Genomic DNA, 19,411 nt, shown 5'->3' with positions numbered 1-19,411 from the left:
TTTTCTGAAGAAGGGTCCAGACCCGAAACGTCAGCTTTCCTGCTCCTCTGATGCTGCCTGGCCTGCTGTGTTCATCCAGCTCTACACCTTGTTATCTCACACTCCAGCATCGGCAGTTCCTACTATCTCCTTCAATATCTGTGCTCCTTTAACTCTGGCCTGCTGAGCATCTCTGATTTTAAATGCTGCACCATTAGCCTTTAATTGCCTGGATCCCAAGTTCTGGAATTCCCTCCTTAAACTTCTCACTCTCTCCAATTTGCTTTTGTTCTCTAAAATGCTCCTCAAAACATCTCTCTTTGACCAAGCCTTTGGTCATTTACTCTAATATCTGTTTATATGGCATGGTGTCAAATGTTGCTTTAATTTCTCTTGTAAAATGCCTTGTGATGTTTTGTTATAAACATAGGTTCTTGTAATGTAGGTAACATGGCAGCCAAATTGCAAAAAAGTAAGCTCCCTTAAAAAGCAATGAGATATTGACCAGTTAATCTATTTTTGTGATGTTAGGGCGTAAAAATTAGGCCAGTAGAACTCCTCGGTTCTTTCAATAATTTCGGAAGTTTTACATTCCCCTGAAAAGGTAGACAGGTACTCAGTTCACATCTCATCAGAAAGATGGCAGCTCAGACAGTGCAATATTCCCTCAGTACTGCACTGCAGGATCAGCCTAAATTAGATGCTGAAGTTTCTGATGTGGAAGTTGTGCCTGTGAGTCAGAAGGTCATAGATTTGAGTGCTACCCGTTTATCTCTGTCCCACACATGTTATAATTGGAAAACGCCTGCAAGAAATAAAAAAAGACCTGTACTTTTGGGATACATATTTCATTTGAGATAGCATGGCATTTACCACAAGCAGCAAGTGAGAGATGGCAGAATGAGGATAATGTTTTTGATTGTAAGAAGAGCTTGTGAAATCTTCTGAATGAAGATCTCTGAGGGATTTTGTAATGTCACCTGATCTTGGTGGTTGAATCAGGTAATTACTATCTTATAGTTTGGGGAGAACATCAGGAGCAATCCCATAATTAATAACTAATGCAGTTACACACAGTGTTGCAAAGTCTCGAATAATTTTTTTTGCATGATGCCCAGAGTGGATTGTGATTTTTGCTCTATTTTAAACACAATGATCAATGCAATTAGAGACCCCAAATGCACCAAGGCTGCTCATACTGATCTGTAACAAAGTTGATCTCAATTCAAAAAGGAGAATTTTATTCCATCTGATTTAATGAGAGTGCCTGCACCCAGTGCAGTGAGACATCACTCAAATCAGATGGAAATCTTTAGAGCCCATGTGGTTTTGTGTTAAAATCACCACTAAACACAAGGAACAACAACTTGTCTTGATGTAGCAGCTTAAATGTGATAAAATGTCCCAAGACGTTTTATACAAGTATAGATCAGACAATAATTTACACGCTCTACCTTGTTTTTCCCCTTTTAAGATTCTTTTTAAAATCTTTGTCTTATACCAACTGTTTAGTCGCTTGTCCTAATATCTTTTTATTCCATTTGCTAATTGCTCCTGTGAAGGTCCGCATTTTAAGTCGTCCTGTTGAATGTTTTTTTTGCCTCTGTTCTTTTCCTTTTAGGCTGTCTCCCCAGACAAAATCGCCATCTTTGCCTTTAAATTCAGCACGTGGGTGCTTTAATCTGTGTTACACATGAGGATTCAGTGCTTCCTGGTTGTGCACATGTCATCGTGAGCCATGTATCATGTGAGTTACCATGCAAATGGTGTCATCAGGAGCTGTTGGGCCCCATGGCTTAATTTGGTTTCATGTACATGGTAATCAAGGCAACTTCATTTTTAAGAGTTTTTTGCAAGCAAAAAGCCTGACTTGATTTACTCTTCACTTAAGTTGATTTTGATTGTGTTTTACTTTTACCGCACACAAGTAAAATTGCTTTCCTTGTCTCTGGGCTTTTTGGGTGAAAAATACTGTACAGGAGTCTGCCTGCCTTGTCTGGTGTAGGTGAGGCACAGGAGTCATTTTACAGCCAGTGAGATAACAGGCGAATTGGTGGAAAGAGTGCAAAGAAACCTCCAAGCAACTCATTCCACTACGGAGGAAACCCGGAAGTGAGGCAATCCATCGCAACGGACCCCAGAGTTTAAAAGCCAGGCGGGAAAACACACCAACGCTTCATCAGAGGCTGCACTGAGGATGTTACCAAGCACGGTAATGAAACATCTGCGGAACAACAAACCAGCTCGGCGAGCCAACCAACCTCAACACCCACAACCCGAGCTACAAATCTACTCCGCAACACGCTCAAACTGGCAAGGAAATGGGAAAACTACGCCAACTCATCTAACTGACTTTCCATGCAACATCTGTCCACTTGCAGCAGTCTGGAGATTGCACACTGGACTTACCAATCTTCTCAGAACCCATCAAGCCACAGTGAAAACAAGTCAACCCTGAGTCAGAGGAGCTACTTAAGACATACTGGTGAGGATTGTCTAATTTAAAATTATACAGTATTTCTGTTTTATTCAGTGATCTATTTTGTTTTGCAATTTATTTCAGCTAGGAATGCATAGTGTTGTACCTGTATGGGACACTATTTCAACTTGTACGTTGGTTTTTCCAGGCAAGAAATGTCTGAAGAAACCTAATTCTGGCTCTGGATTCCTACAGGCAACCAAGATTCACTTAAAGTCATATCAGTTGAAGTGAGGGCTTGCTATACTGAATAGTTTCCCTTGTCTGGAAAGTTTAGAGCTGTGGATCATAATCTCAGGATAAGGGATCAGCCAGTTAAGACCCGAGATGAGAAGTTTCTTCACTTTATCTTTGGAATTCTCTATTTAAGAGCTTTGGATGCCCAGTCGTGAGTATATTCAAAACAGAAATTGATGGATCTTTGGGTATTAATGAATATAGTGTTAGTGCAGGAAGGTGAAGTTTAGATACAAGATCAGCAATGATCTTGTTGAATGGTAGAGCTGGCTAAAAGGGCCAGATGGCCTACTCCTACTCCTATATCAATGCCGTCTTCCTCTTGGCTTTCCACGTTGAACGAAGTTATGGTTAGAACTGTTGGCTCCATGGAGCCATGCCTTAACTTAATAAGCACCTCATTCAAAAATAAGGTGAAAAACGCATTTAAGCTTACTGCTCTTTCAATGTTTGAAAGTTAATCCACTCTGCAAATTTTTTATGGTGTTTCTTACATAGGTGTCACCCACTTTTTGTTCACTGTCTTTCTGAATTTCCATGGACTCTAAATCTTTCACTGTTCAAACATTTACATTTGAGCTGTCTTGTTCAAGGAAACTTCAAAAGGAATTAAGCTCCCCACCCAGCCCCAGACTTACTTTTAATCCTTTAGCTGGTTTTTTTTAAACGTGAAAGGATTTTCAAAGCCAGCGTTGCAACGTACTCCTCCCCCTCACCTCTCAACTGTCCCATTTAATAAGGGTCACTCAACATCAAACAACATAATTGAGGAAGGTGCCATGATGGACAGGGTTCCTGTCAGCAAAATCAGAAACAGGAACCTGTGCCTTGGCATTAATGCAGATTCTACATATTGTTGGATTGGATTCCTGCCCCTCGCTGTGTACTCCCAGCAAGAATATCAATATGTTTTTGCATTGCTTTTATTTCAAACAAAAACAGAACAGTGATATAAATGGAATTGGTGTAAATTGTGTTCTCAAAGCCTTTCTTTTCTCAATGATGCAGATAATATTAGAGAAAGAAGAATTTCAGGACTGAGGACCTGGTGCTGTAAAGATAGGAGCATATAAATAAATAAGATAGGTGGAGAAATATTGGGCTTAAAGAATCACTGACATTGAAATGCATAAGCTTTTAAAATGCAAGCTTTTCATCACAGCAGGGAGCAGTGTGAGAGCAGGAGATTGCTGCAATATAAAAGGCAATGATGTCGCTATATAAAAGCATGAATCAAAGGTTGCTTACAGCAAAGCTATGGTCAAGGCAAGCCATGATTGAAAGTAATACTGTGGTTTGAAAAGGCATGGGGTCTCTCATTTCTGTTTGGCAATTGGTTTGAATAACTGGGAGATCATAAAACATCCGATATTGTTGCATCCAGCATGAACCAGGTCATAACAAAATGGTAGAAAGAGATGTCATATTTCTACTTGAAAAGAAAGAGACCTATTGCTACCTTTGGGACCTGGTGGCATGATCAGGCTTGGAGAAGCCATCTTCATGCCTCCTTATTAAAATTTATGCATGGATTTATCACATGTGAGACTAGTGTGCACGTTTCTTATGGGTATTTAAGGTTAATGTTTTGGGATGAATCAATGCAGTGAATTATCAAATATTATTGTTTCTAGCTTTATAAATCCATTTAAAGGGTAAAGGATTTACATAATACTTTAAAAATCTTACATCTACATACACTTTCTGTTTGTAAAATTTTACTTCCTGCTGTTATATTTTTGTCAGACCTTTCTCAGCTTTTCAGCTTAGAAATTTATAAATTTCTATCTTCACCTTCATAATAGAACTTATGTATGTAAACATGTCACATGGTAATTATACCCTCCTGGCAGTGGTGACACCACAGTACCCAGTTTTGTGTCTCCCCACTTTGCAGTACAGTACAGTAAAGCATTTCCAATGTTCTGTCAGTTCTGTTTTCCAAATTGTCATGAGCCTTGTTGAACTATAAATAACAAAATCAATTGAAATTAAAAGAAAACAAAGACAACATTTGACTTTAAAATAGATTTGATATAAAAAATTTCCACACACCCTGGTCCAATTATCTTCCACCTTAGAACTCTACTTCCCTAATACTCAGTTTTAATTCCTACATACAAAGCCACGAGAGGTGAGAGCATCTGACCTGCAAGTGTCATACTGACTTCCTGTAAGACTTATCACATCACTGTTGTTATATTGTTGAAGCTCACTGTAAGCAGCATCCTAGGAGATCTGCCTAAAGTATGTTTAAAAGCAGTACATCTTGCATGCAAAATACCTGAATACAGGAGCCAGCCACCATGTTCTCTCTAAGTGATTGGATTTCAAAAAGAAATACACAGGGATTTTATTCCTAGTTCTGACTGGCAGCCTTGAGATCAATTCAATTCTGACCTCACCACAGACATTTTCTTCAATTACACCGAATGCACTCTAAATGACCAGAGGCTCCATTTACTTAACAACAAATAGACTTTATGGCTTTAAAGAAATTATTCTCCAACTTAGTAGCAGATATGTTGTCCATGATATGGCAAATATCCTTAAAGCAATATATTGTACATATGCACATGAGTGTACATATGTGTGTCTATACAAGTGTCATGTTCTAGATATTAATTTTTTTGCAAGTGCAATGTTTTTTTTTAAATAGAAAAAGGAACTGAAGCCTCAAGTTTACAACAGTGCTCTGATTGATTTCAGCAGTAGCAACTATCAGGATTTTCTACTCAGACCTGTGGTGTTAAAGGGCTAGCAGCAAACATATGCTCCAGTCCTCAAACTACTACTGTACAATACCAAAAGAATCCACTGTACTTTTTAAAATCATATACCAGATGCCATAATTTGCTACGAATGCAAAGTAATCCAAATGAAAAAGATAACACCTGCCAGCTTGTTCAATCAATTTAGGTAAAATAAGTTGGCAGTGATCTATATCCAGAAATTTTCAAACGTGACAATCTGTAACTTCGCTTATTCCATGAATTAACTTGTAATAGACTTGAATGAAGTTGCATCCCCCTTCACTAATTCAACAACACTTGACTCCAACATTATGACAATTGAAAATTACTTCATTGGCTGTAAAGTTTTTTGAGGTCCTGGAATCTTGAAAGGAATTGTATGAATGCTAGTCTTTTTGTTTCATTTCCAAACATGAGGTAGAGCCCAGGATGCACCTAATATTTTTTATTCTCATGAATCATTCTTATTGGGTCTCTAAATAACCCTGGAGAATTAATGTGCTGAAGTGAATTGATTTGTTTGCACTTAACATGACATTACAACTGATAAAAGCCACTCTTGACTGTGTTTTAGGTCTCAAATGACTTGAAAAGAGAATTCTATCCCATCTAGTGGCCTAAATGGACGGGCAGTGCCTGACATTCTGCATCACCCAGCTTTGATTCAAGTACATTCATAATTGGACACAGGAGAGTCAAACATTTACTACACAGAAAAGCTGCTCCTTGCTCATGATGTGAAATGGTCATTAAATGAGTTGGGCACACATGCTAAATTTATTAGCAAACAGGGTACAGCACAAGTAGTGAAACTAGACAATGCTACATAGCTGAGGCACAGGTCCTGGGTTTATAGATTTTGGAATGACAATGAATAGAAACAGGGGCAGATTTCTCTGCTGCATTCTGGCTCCACTTCCCATATAAATTTTGACTTTCAGCACCAGAGATTCCAAAAGGATCCAGAACTTGACTTGAATATTGGGCTAGTTATTTCTTCCATTGAGGCCTCGTGACTGGTGTACTGATCAACTGCAGCCACATGAAAGAACAGCTTTGAGAACAGTCAAAATTTTGGAGTGAGCTGGTAACTGCTTTCCCTTCATCACTTCTGCTTCCCCAAATTGAAGAGAAGACATATTTGCCATCTGATGGGACACAAGTACCAGACAAACCTACCACATGAGCTGCCTGATGAATTGATGTGTCTATAGGGCATTCTGAGCCAGACCTGGTCAGGGCTTCTTTCTTATGCTCCCTAACCCCCCAAACCTTTAGTGAATCAGTCTGCCAGAACTTGCTGTTCAAATTCTCACATAAAGAAAGATTACTTGGTCAAGGTACCAGAGAACTGTCAGTGACTGTGAAATCAAACCAGAAATCTGTGCTTTTCAGGAGAGGCTGGAGTGTGCAGGGTAGAAGAAAAACAGAAATTCATCCCAAAAATCAGACAGTGAGATTTATTACTCAGAGAAAAGGAAACCAGTTGTCGTTAGTATATAGTTTTGGAATTCCAGCTTATTATAAAATGGCCTGACTGAGCTGGCTTTTCGAGGCATTTTGCTTGTGTCTGGATTTCTGTAAACCGTTGATTGAAAAGAAACTACCATCTCATCTTGGATTTAATTAGTCGCTGATGGGCAACTGAATCTAAATTAATGCTGTTACAACTGAGGTGATCTGCTGTTTTACAAGGTGGTGATAATATTTTGGAGGAAGTTGGTGTCAAGGACCTGGTATTGTCTTGGTTGACAACACATTCTGCAGAGTCAGGACAATGCCAATATTTGACCACCTTTGTCTGTTCCATCTCTCCTGATTTTTCTGAAGAGTTAAACCTATGCCAAGGGCATTATTACCCAGGTTCAGGCCTACTGCACCATTCAAAATTTCCATTCTTCATATGCAAGTTGACAGCTTTCTGACTGTGTAGGGAGAAGAAAGCACACCCAAGCCTCATGTCATCAACCCAATGTCTGCATGTTAGCTACTTCCCTTGTACTACAGAAAGCACCAGCAATACGATAGCTGATGGCAGATATTTTTGAATCAACCTGTTCAGAAATGTTATTACACACCACTGGAGAAGGTGGGCATCAACCTTTGTCTCCTGGTTCAGAGGTAGGGACACTACCACTGCACTACAAGAACTCTAGGATAGCTGATGGCATCACCAGCAACCATGTCAGGTTACATGATGTGTAGAAGGTTTACTGAAAGATGGTCATGCAGGGAACTCTCCCTGTTCTGTATATATTATACATAATTCAATAAAAGGTTCTTGTTCCAAAGACTTGATCCATGTCTGTCTCTGTGCTTGTTTACTAAATAGATATCAGGAGAATGAGAACCCTGGCTGACTCCATACTCCTCCCTAACCCAAGGGACTTCAACCATAGAGCCTCTGGTACACTTCAAAGCTAAGATCAGCGAACGGTACAGACTGGAAATGAAACCTGGAATCTCATTAGCTTGTACAACTCAGGTGGGCATTGCACATAGCAACTGTAGAAACTACAAAGAAAGGTCCTGCATATATGGAAGAGCATTTTAATAGATTGGAACTTTCTCACCTGGATTATGAATGGTAGGAGTTGTTTAGTGAAATACAGGTGGACACCTGTCAAAGTAAAGGAAAAAGAGAACTTGCATAAGCCCAGGAAGTCCCAAAGTGCAATGGAGCACTTTTTGAAGTGTAATCGCTGTTTTAATGTCAGAAACATAGCATCCAATTTGCACATAGCAAATTCTCACAAACTGTAAGGTGATTCTGATCAGAATCAGATGTTGAATGAGGAATAAATATTGGCAGGACACTGAGAGAACTCCCCTGCTGTTCTTTGAAATAGTACCATGAGATCTTTTACATGCTCTTGACAGTGCCTCAGATTAATGTCTCATGCAAAAACGGCACCTCTCGCAGTTCAACACACCACAACACACCATCAGTCCTGCACTGGAGTGTCAGACTGGATTATGTGTTTAAGTCTCTGGGACTTGATTCAGAGACAACTGACAGAGTGTCAGATCTTCCTTCCATCATAAGGTCAGAATTGTGGATGTTCACTGACGATGTTCAGCACCATTTGTGACTCCTCAGACACTGAAGCAGTCCAGGTCCAAATGAAGCAACACCTGGACAATATCCAGGTTTGGGCATTTTTTTCTTCATTCACAATATATGGGCATTGCTGGCCAGAAAGCAGTTAAGAATCAACCACATTGCTGTGGGTCTGGAGAGACATGTAGGCTAGATCAGATAAAGAAGGCAGTTTACTTCCCTAAGGGGCATCAGTGAACCAGATGGATTTTTCCAACAACCAAAATAGTTTCATGGTCAATATTAGACCCTTAATTTCCAATTTTATTGAATTCAAATTTACCAACTGCCATGGCAGCATTCAAACTTGGGTCCTCAAAATGTTACCTGTGTCACTGGATTATTAGTCTCACAATAATACCACTAGGCCATCTCCTCCCAAATATGTGGGGATGTATTGATATGAGTCATATTCGCGCAACACAAGTGCCAGGGCAATGACCAACTCTTAAAAAGAGAGAATCTAACCATCACCCCTTGGCATTTAATGGCATTACCATTGCTAAATCCCCTATCAACATCTTAGGCCCATAAATAGATTACCATTGACTAGAAACTGAACTGGACTAACCATATGAATACTGGGGTACAAGAGCAGGTCAGAAGCAAGGAGATCAGAAGCTAGGAATCCAAAGCAGATAACTCACCTATTGCCTTCCCAAAACCTGTCCATGATCCAGGATAAAGCGGCCATCTTGGTTGGCATCCCATCCACCAGCTTCAATATTCACTCATTTCACCATGGACACACAGTGGCAGTGGTGTGTACCATCTACAAGATGCATTATCTTAACTCTCAAAATCTCCTTCAACAGCACCTTCCTAACCCACAAATTCCACCATTTAAAAGGAGAAAGGTAGCAGATGCATGGTAACACCACCACCCACAAGTTGCACACCATCCTAATTTAGAACCATCTCACCCTTGCTACTAGATGGTAGTGGTCATGGACTGAGAAGGTGCTGTCTAGGAAACCTTAATGAATTTCTACAGTGCATCTTGTAGATGGTATACACTGGTGCCACTGTATAACCATGCTGAAGGGAGTGAACGTTTCTGCCAATTAAATGTGCTGCTTTGTCTTGGACAGTGTCAAGCTTCTTGAGTATTGTTGAAGCTGCACTCATCCAGGTAAGTGTATTTCATCACATTCCTGACCTGTACCTTGTAGATGGAGAACAGACTTTGAGGAGTCAGGAGGCGAGTTATTTGCTGCAGGATTCCTAGCCTCTGACCTGCTCTTGTAGCCACAGTATTTACATAGTTAGTCCAGTTCAGTTTCTAGTCAATGATAGTCTTCTGGACGTTGATAGTGGGGGGAAAATTCAGTGATGGTAATGCCACTGAATGTTAAGGGCTGATGTTTAGGATCTCCTTCGTTTGACATAGTTATTGCATGCCACCTATATGACGTGTATGTTATCTGCCACTTATCAGCCCAAACAGCCTAGGTTTTGCTGTATTTGGAGGTGCATCAGTTTGTAGCTGGACTGATCAGTTATTAACATATTTTATTCCTTTTTTTGGAAAATTCATTGCAACACATTTTCACTTGATTGGCTTCTTAAATCAACGTGACTAGCATCACAATTTCCATTAAGGACCGGCATCCTTTTAGTTTGAAGGCCAAACCTTTGCAGCTTCTGTAGCTTTGCACTGCGTATTCACTTCTGACCTTCATCTATATTTTCCACACAGCCTGGACACCATGCCACCCTGTACCATACCCATGTTTTAAACTTCTTTCAGCTAAGGTAAGGGGTCATTCATTGCAGGCTGCTCATTGGGAACCTCCACTGCCAACTTAATGGACAAATTGTGGGCAATAAAAGGCCAAAGTCCTCACTTCTCCAGCTGTACAGATCTCCAATCTGCTGGAGAGTTTCAAGATGTCAACTGTATGAAGCCTCAACCATCAGCTCCACACAGCATAGACGCAGAATGAGAGGTTGTTATTGGTAATTGAGAAGTCATGAAATCAAACCCAGTTGCCCATCAATATTTACTGACTCTCATAATATCACATTCTGCAAGAGAGATTGGGGTCTTACTATGTTACACTTTCAACTCCTCTGTCCAACACAATCAACAGGGAAAACTTTAGTCTATCTAAATAGATAAAATGAAACTGAAAAGAGGATTCACCTAAATTAGGTGGAGGGGTTGAATTATGCTTGTATGATATTAATACATGGCACGTTTTAACAGGTCTCCAGTGTTTGCTAATTAGATCTTTTGTTCAAATATATATAGGAACTTCATCCTGGATTGTATTCATGTATATTTAAAGAAGTGCCCTGTATATATTAGAATGCACTCTTATCAAGAGAAGCCATTCTTGAATGTGACATGTACACTTTGTGGAACCAAGATAGGTTACACTAAATTGATCATTTATACACTTCTGCAGTGGCACATTTGGATAATGTACGTAAATTATATCCCGAAATTCCTCACAAACCTATATTTAAAATTCGCTGAATACTCTAAGGACGCCCACCTGAAAAACCAAATTTATTTGCAGACCACCATTTGCATATAAATTATTTTTCTCCCAACTCAAGGTGGGAGGAGAAGAAAACAGTGACATGCATTAAATTAAAAGGTGAAATACATAGATAACTTATTGCCGAGATCCCACAGCATATTGGAACTGATGTTCGTTATTGCACGTTTCTGGGGGGGCAGTTTTTAAACAAACTCTTTTGCGTTCCATTATTCATTGATTCAGTTTGTTTCTTTTTTCTCCCTTTATAAAATTCTGGGTCTGGGGTTTCCAAGCTTTCTTCAAGTGAGATTTTTTTAAAAAATGTTTAGAAAACAAAGATGGCAAATTCCAGACATAGAGGTTGGGGCCTGTGTCCAGGCCTATTTTTCGTTCCATCACACCAAGCTTACTGATCTCATTCTGACACTTCAGTTAACATCCTTTTACAACCCTGGTGGTGGTACTTGTTTTTTTTTGTGGAGAGTCTGTAAAGTTTGTGAACAGTAAGTTGTCCTTTTTATTTCATTTCAGACTGTTGTAACTCGCATGACCAGCTCTCTATTTGAACTGTTACCGTTCTGAGTGTTGTTAGGCCTCAGATAGCTGAGAATGTGCAGGATGGTATATCCACAGTGATGATTCAAAATGGTTCCAGTGCGCTGAGTGGAACTCCTGTCATTGTTTGATGAATGGTTCGTCCGTGAATGTCTTCCCCCTGTCTTGCTTGTCCCACTAATGGCTTCCCCTAGGTCCTTGGATTTTTCATAGTTCAGTACCTTCCATTGCTGATTAACAGCTTGCCAGCGCTTAAAGATTCGGTACACAGATGATCCCTCATGAATGATGAGGCCTGGAAAAGAGTGTTCAAATTTTTAAACTCAAAAACAATGTCATTCATTATGTTATCATCATTTAGCAGTAATTAATATTTCAGAGCTGCCAAGACTCTTGACAAGGCACAAACATTTTGAAATCATTCTTCAGCCAACGCATCCCAAGACAACACTGTGGTTCAACTCCCATTCAGCTGGCCACACTTGACCTGCACAATCATTCATAATTCCATTTAGTTGCATCATCAGATTCTTTCCTTTATTGATTTACTAAGATTAATAAAACCAAGGAAACAAAGCATAAGCTGAATATAAGATAATGATTTATCCATAAGGCAATATTGCCTTTTATGGGAGTGCAGGTGACAACTCAGATAGCCCTTCCTCTCTTGGCTACAATTAGGACAGAAAGACTTGCATAGATTTGAAAGTTTTGCAGACTCTAGGTAAAATGAGGGAGAGCTCCATAATGTGTTATCTCTGACTCCAGCATCTTCAATTCTTGCTGTCTCTAACCTGTATTTAGGATGGTGATGTAAAACAATAAAGCATGCAAACCCCAAGGGTGTTCAAGATATTCAAAACCACTGCAAGTGCCTTCCATGCAAATTTAACTTCAAGAATTAATTTCAAAACAGATACTAGGGTGAATGTTTTAGAGGTATTTACAAATAAAAAGGGTGATGGCTATACCTATTGAAATGTGGGGATTTGCTCTTTTAATAAGCATAGTGGCTGAAACATTAGACAGCATTAAAATGCAACTCAAATACTAGGCTGGGGAGTTTGGGTACTAAAGGGATGAGTTTCAATAGACTGAATGGCCTTTTCACGTCCTTGATTATCTTTTTTTTCAGATGTTCTTTGTTGTTCCACTAGTATCTGAAAAGTCACCTGCTTCTCCATAGAGAATATCCCGATTAGCCTCGAGGCAGAACTAAAGTACTGTGTACAAGACAACAAATCCCAATTGACATTGCATGAAGAAGGTCAGGCTGATACGGTACATTAACTTCAGACTATTTAAACTAAAGGTCATCTTTCACGATTAGACACAAGAGTTGTTGAAAATTTAAAAGCATTAAAACGGATCCCATTGGGAGAATTTTACAGACAATTCCACATAATTGATTTGTGCACACGCTCCCAGTGCTCCATTTACCAGTCACCAGGTTATCCAAAATCTCCTACTTCCTACTTATTTTCAAAGAAGTCTTGCCTATATTGTTTGGGATGAAAAGCTATGGTCAGAAACAAACTCTAATAAGACAGGTTCAACCTGGTTGAGAACAAGGGAATTCTTGAACAGATTAGACTGTGCACCATTTGCAGCCACTTGGCAACTTTGCAACAGGTAATTATTGACCTTGGCCCTAGACAAAGTGGGATGCAGAGTTCCAGATATTGTCACCATCCAGAAGAGTCTTCCACAGGCGTGAAGAATGGTGAGGAATTACTCATTGATCTGGAATTCCCTTCCTAAAATCTCTCTGCTGCCCTCTCCCCTTAAGACACTCCTTAAAACCTACCTCATTTGTCAAACATTTAGTTACCTGTCCTAAAATCACTTCATGTGGACTTGGTGTCATTTTATTGTCTAATAACACACAACTGTGAAGCACCTTGGGAAGTCTCACTGTATTAAAAGGTGCTACATGAATGCAGGTTGTTGCTGCTGTTATGTGTAGGCTGAAACAAAACCTCAAGACCTAGTCTCTTATGTCCCCATGGAGCTCAGCAGTTCTTACTCTGCTTTGTGCAGAATCTCAGAGAACTGACAGCTTCGCAGAGGATGGGCCAATATCATCCAGTCTATTGATCTGCCTGGCTTTGACTGCATTGATTCTGTTAAGCAGAGCTACAATATTCCATTGCTGGATTTGAATATACTTTGCAGTCTTATAAAAGTGCATCACCAAACTAACAGAAAAGCTATCGAGACAGTCCCTTTATCCCTGTGCAGAAACGTCGAGCACAATGTGACACTGTCTGTGTTTCTATGATACATTTTACGGTATCATGCACCTGTCATTATGACACAATGTCTTCTCAGATTTACTATGAGCAATACCACGAGTGATCTGTTTATTTGGTGACAATGTCATTCCACAGGATCACTGATTTACTGGGCCTTCTGGTCATACATGCAAAGAATCTTGATCAGAACTGCTGTTGGCATCATGATGGTCAGCAGGCCACCACAGCATTGTAATTGAATCACTACTTTTTCCTAATGGACATTTAATACTAAACAACTGACAACTAGTACAGTGCAGTGATGTAGTGGGGGAGGAAAGGAAACCCTCCCCAACCATTGCCCCTTTCTCGTGAGCCAACACAGGCTAAGACAATCAAACTGAGAAAAAGCTTGGGATGAACCTGGATCTCCTGGTTGAAAACCCAACTAATCTTTCGTTATGAGTTGTTGGCAGTTTGTATCGTACAGCTCATAAACATTATTTTTGTTAAAGACTGGCATATAAATCACATTGGACATAAAAATGACAGTACAGTTTTCAGACAGATTGAGTGCAAATGATGGTAACAAATAAATGCAATCTGTCTTATTATTTATCAATGGGATTACAAAATTAGGCCACTAAATTGGCTCAGATGGTGAAGTGCAACATGGGAGCTTTGGCCCACTCTTTGGCAATAATTAATTATGAAAGGAAGTTCTATTCCCATGATGCCTTAAGTCCTTTTCGCACATGCTCAGGAAAACTTGGAAAGTATGACTTTTTGACAGGTAATTTGTATTTTTTTAAAATGGAGAATGCTCAGGTGAAAACCAATAGTACCAGATACCGAGACTGAAAAAAGGAAGAAGAGAAACGGAAGAGTTGCAATTTTATAGCGCCTTATCATATCTCTCAGAAACATTTCACTGAATTAATTGCTTGGAACGTAGAGTCATATTATAAAGCCAAATGCAGCAGGCAATTTGCGCACAGCAAGATAATACTAAGAGCAGTATGATGAATGACCAGCTAATTGGTTTTGCCAGAGTCAGTTCAGAGAGAAATGTTGGCCAGGACAGCAGAAAAATTGCCTGCTCTTCTTCAAAAAGTATCTTATTGGATCTTTAATATCTCAGGCCACTAGTTTAATATCTTAGCTAAAGGGCAGAACTTCTAACAGAGCAGCATTCCCTCAGCTTGGATAGAGATAGTCATAGATAACATGCTGACGTCCTAGAGTGGGGCTTAAACCCACAACCTTCTGACTCAGAGGCCAAACATTTTCCCCACTGAGCCAAACTGACAACTAAAGAAGCCAAGGTAAATTTAGTGATATCAACCCTCTGTCCTGAAAGTTTGGAAATCGTCAGAGGAAGGAAGGCAGAAACGTTCTACCTTAAGGTCCTAGGAAGGTTAAACTAGGAGGCCATGGTGCTGATTTCAACATAGTATGGAAGGAAGAGGTGCAATTTGGGATATTTGAACTTTTAGAAGTCACAAGAAAGAAAAGTTCAGAGGACACTGACCATAGTATGATGTACAGTTTGATGTTTGACACAGAGATGCTTACCTATACAGACGATGTCCATGAAGCCATACATGCCGTAACAGATCTGGAAGAGCAGGTCCTGTCTCTGCCACTTAGCCGACGGACTGAGGGAGGACCAAATTAACCAGGAGATGCTAGCAATTAGGAAGAGGGAGCCAAGGATGATGGCGGCTATCTGCACCTTTTCAATCACTGTGAGGGAGATTGCCTGCCACTGAAATGGAACAGAGAAGGGCGCAGAATATGGAATAGAAAAGCATGGAAAGGTGAAGAAGAGAGAGAGAAAAATATTGAAGACGAGAGTATGACAGAATGAAGACAAGAAAAGAAATGAAGAAATAGGAGAGACAGAAATAAAACAGGGAACAAACAATTAGCGGGAGAGAAAGAGAAAGGTTGTGATACAAGAGAATGAGTGGGCCGGGGTTGGAGACATAAGAGGGAAAGAGAATAACATTAAAGCCAAGCACCTTATGCCAGTATCACATGACTTGATTGCTATAGCGCATGAAATAATGACAGCATTGGTCTCTGAACAGCAGACAGGAAGTCACCTGAAGATCTGGCTCATCAGCTGGCTAAAGTTGCCATGGTGGTTAGGGATGTTAAGGCCCGTTTTGATCTAGTTTACATCCCGTGCACTGATCAGAACAAAGGCACTCAGACATGACAGATCAAGTAGCATTAAGATTAGCTGTGACAGCACAAAGCAGCTCCAGATCAGATAAAGCACAGGTTAGATACAGAGTAAAGCCCCCTGTACTCTGTCCCAACAAGGTGCCTTAACTCGAGCTCCAGTATGGCAGGGCTTGGAAGCAATGCAACGTTTTGATTTCGCATACCAGCCATCCTTATTGTCTCCGGGTTATAGTGGGCTGGATTATCAACAGTTATAAGCTGTGAACTAGTGATTGGATTGTCATTTTCCTGACTCACTTGACAATAGAGCCCTTTCACCCAGCAGACATCAGAGAATTCCCGTCAGCACGCTAGGTCAGAATTTGACCCTGGCTGAAAGGTCCTACTTCATCAACTCAGTCCCTGGTCACCATTAACCTCAAACTATTAGACATTGTTTGTTGTCTTTTTGTTGTGCTTTTTTCTCCCCTCTCTCTTGACACTCCCTGCCTCATTTTCATCTATAAGGTTGGTGCAATATCATGTTCCTAAGCCACAGGCTTTTAGGTGCAGGAGAATTCTGCCTGGTATGACTGGACTTTCAGAGCTTAACTGAGTTATGAAAATCAAAAAGTGCTGTACAAGTTTGTGTGATCCAATGTTAAACTCAGTGCCTGGCAGTTATGAGTAGCAAATGTCAGAGATGTAAATATATTGAAAATATAGACTGTGTGTTGAAAAACAACACTAAAACAGGGCAACACAGAACGTGTAAGGCATGTGTTTTGTCTGGTCCTACATTACAGAAACTATGTCAGATGGTATAATTGTAATTCCTTATCCTCAAGGGGGTGCGTCAAGGTGCCAGCAGCCCCCTGGTATCTCACTCAAGTACCATTCCTCACATGAGTCTGCACAGTGTTGATGGGAAGGAGTGGTGGTGGAAATCATAACCCAAGTTTGATCCTGCTCTTAAACACACACACACAGACACACACCAATGGAAAGTGAGTAGGAGGAGCAGGAACCTAGACTACTCACCACATCTATCTTGTCTATGGTGTCCAACATGGCTGGGGTCAACTATTTCAAAACGCAGCTGGAATTAATCTTGGGACGTGCCTGGTTTAGATTGACTCAGTAACACATCAAACAGTGTCAACCAACTGAGCCATGGAGCAGCACAATATATTATCATGCTATAGCCTTGAAGTGACCATTTGAGCAAGATTTGAGGGATTATGCGCATTGCTTACACTTTATTCAGCAGCAACAGGCATGATATGCGACCCAGAGTTTTACTTTCTCAAGTAACATTTTCCATGCTTATTGTATTTTCACAGCAGGGTTTCAATAAAGCACCTAGTTCAATAAGAAGAACCAACACCTTTAAAAATGCTAATGCACTAAAACAGTGTATGGGAGAGCAAGCCAGCTATTGCATTGCGATTTCACTGGGCAATGGAAGCAGTGAGTCAGGTGGTCAGGCGAAGTAAGCATTTCTCCATGGATTGAGGGAAGGGAGAGAAAAGCAGCTTGTTGGTGGGATTGCTCTTCTCAGACGCATCTCATACAGGAGAGACAGCAAGTAGCAGAAGCAGCCAGTACTTTGCCCTTGATGGAGCTGAAAGGAGATGAGAAATGATAAATCCAGAGGAGTTGGGAAGGTCAAAAGTATATAGATCATGGTCATTCGAAAGAAGACTTGCATTTATAGAATACAGCCAAAAAGTACTGTTGTAAGATAGGAAACATGGCAGTCAATTTATGCACAGTAAGATCCACACAAAAAGCAAGGTGATATTGATAAGATAATCTATACTTCTGATGTTGTCTGAGGGATAACTATGTCTGCTGTTCAAATAATTGCTGTAGGATCTTTTCTGACCACCCGAGAGGGCAGACAGTGTTCTTCGTTTAATGCCTTATCTGAAAAGCAGTGTCTCTGACAGTGCAGCACCACCTCAGTACTGCACTGGGAATGTCAGCCTGGATTATAGTGCTACCTGCTGTACTACAGCCAACATATACACACACAATCTGGGTCTCAAGAATGCTTATTTAATAGTCCCATCATCAATTCATGAGCCTAATGACCAATCCATCACAGGATTTAGATGTGATGCAGAAAATCCAGGCACAGCATGACATTTAGCATCCCAACAGAGTGCAGTTATCAGACCTCAAGAAATCTACGAAGGCAAAGTCAAAAGTACCATTGGGCACAAAAGAAAGACACAAAATGCCATAATTTAGCGAGCAGATGTTAATCAATATAACGGACGTAGACCAGGGCAATGGAGGCTTTGAATGAATGAACATTCCCACACAGAAGATGAGTCAGTCTAAATGCCTATATTGTACGCACAGCAACAATTCTTGAAGGGAAATGCGTGCCTCTGAGCAATCTTTGAAGCTGTGTAGACACCACCATCGACATATTATCTCAGCACTACAGAAGGTAGCAATATATTCAGTGGGAGGATACCATGACACTGCCTATTCAAAGAACTCAAGACTTTGACCCCATTCACAAAGACAAACCCTGATAAGTGGGAGAGCATTAAGGAAACTAGGAGAGGTTTCCTGTTCACTGTCCTCATACTTTTGGTTGGTATTGTAATGATCAGTCACGCAATCATCTGCTGAGTGACACTGGATTATGTCAAAGAATGTGATCCACTGAGGGTGTCTTCTCAGGAATAGTAGAAATTAATGACAAGCTAGTCAGTGCTCCTGAGAAAGTCAACTCCTCACAGGACCATCAGTGCCATTCTATAGCACAGCCTCATGGAGAAAAGCAATAAGGGCTTGCATTTGTCTTTCACAACCTCAGAATATTGCAAAGCGCTTTACAGCCAATGTAGTACATTCTGAAATGTAGTAACTGTTGTTCATTTAGAAATAAATAGCAGCCAGTTTGAGCACAGCAAGCTCCTACAAACAACAACTTGATACTGACCAGTTAATTTGTTTCAGTGGTGCTGGATGAAGGATAAATCTTGGAGTGAGTTACAGTGCACAGATCAGAAGGAGCAAATTATATTTGCCTGCTCAAGGCCATGCATCTATTGACAAGATATCTATAATAGTTCCCACCTTTGCTCCAACATGTCGGGATTCAGATCTCACTGGGTTTGCAAACAAGCAAAGATTTCTGCCTGAGGAGGATCATATACATTAGTCACCTGTGTGCAAAGTTCTGGGAATGACCATAAATAAGCCAGAAATTCACAACCTTGGCACACTTATCTGGCATGTAGCCCTCCTTGAAACACTTAGTAACTAATGTGAAATCTTCTGCAGAGCCCTCAGTGATAGTGCAGATCAAAAACACTTGTTTAGAAATTCTCACGCTGCAGCTCTAGAGGTCCTTACTCCAAACTTACAAATGTTACCTATGGCCAGCTTTG

The 19,411-nt window shown here is 40.3% G+C and overlaps 1 protein-coding gene and 1 long non-coding RNA gene across 3 annotated transcripts in view; one reads left to right on the top strand and one right to left on the bottom strand.

The window, feature by feature from the left end:
- Positions 1-2,221: 2,221 nt before the first annotated feature.
- LOC125487405 lies at positions 2,222-13,295 on the top strand. 2 transcript variants are annotated; one of them, XR_007265877.1, is made up of 3 exons: positions 2,222-2,464; positions 7,781-7,933; positions 12,728-13,295. It is a non-coding gene; the product is annotated as an uncharacterized LOC125487405 (long non-coding RNA). The 2 variants fall into 2 exon arrangements; XR_007265878.1 differs by lacking the exon at positions 12,728-13,295 and having other exon boundaries at positions 7,781-8,264.
- The window catches only part of marchf9 (E3 ubiquitin-protein ligase MARCHF9), a 47,004-nt gene continuing 38,729 nt past the window's right edge, over positions 11,137-19,411 (bottom strand). The window contains exons 3-4 of the mRNA XM_048618817.1: positions 15,402-15,594; positions 11,137-11,887 (exon numbers count right to left, since the gene is read on the bottom strand). Of these exons, the coding sequence (XP_048474774.1) occupies positions 11,565-11,887; positions 15,402-15,594 (516 nt within the window). The 3' untranslated portion in view covers positions 11,137-11,564. The remainder of the gene's footprint in view (positions 11,888-15,401; positions 15,595-19,411) is intronic.

This window comes from Rhincodon typus, chromosome 41 (genome assembly GCF_021869965.1).
Source record: "Rhincodon typus isolate 14 chromosome 41, sRhiTyp1.1, whole genome shotgun sequence".
NCBI lineage: Eukaryota > Metazoa > Chordata > Chondrichthyes > Orectolobiformes > Rhincodontidae > Rhincodon > Rhincodon typus.
This window is presented reverse-complemented; position numbering and strand designations above follow the sequence as displayed.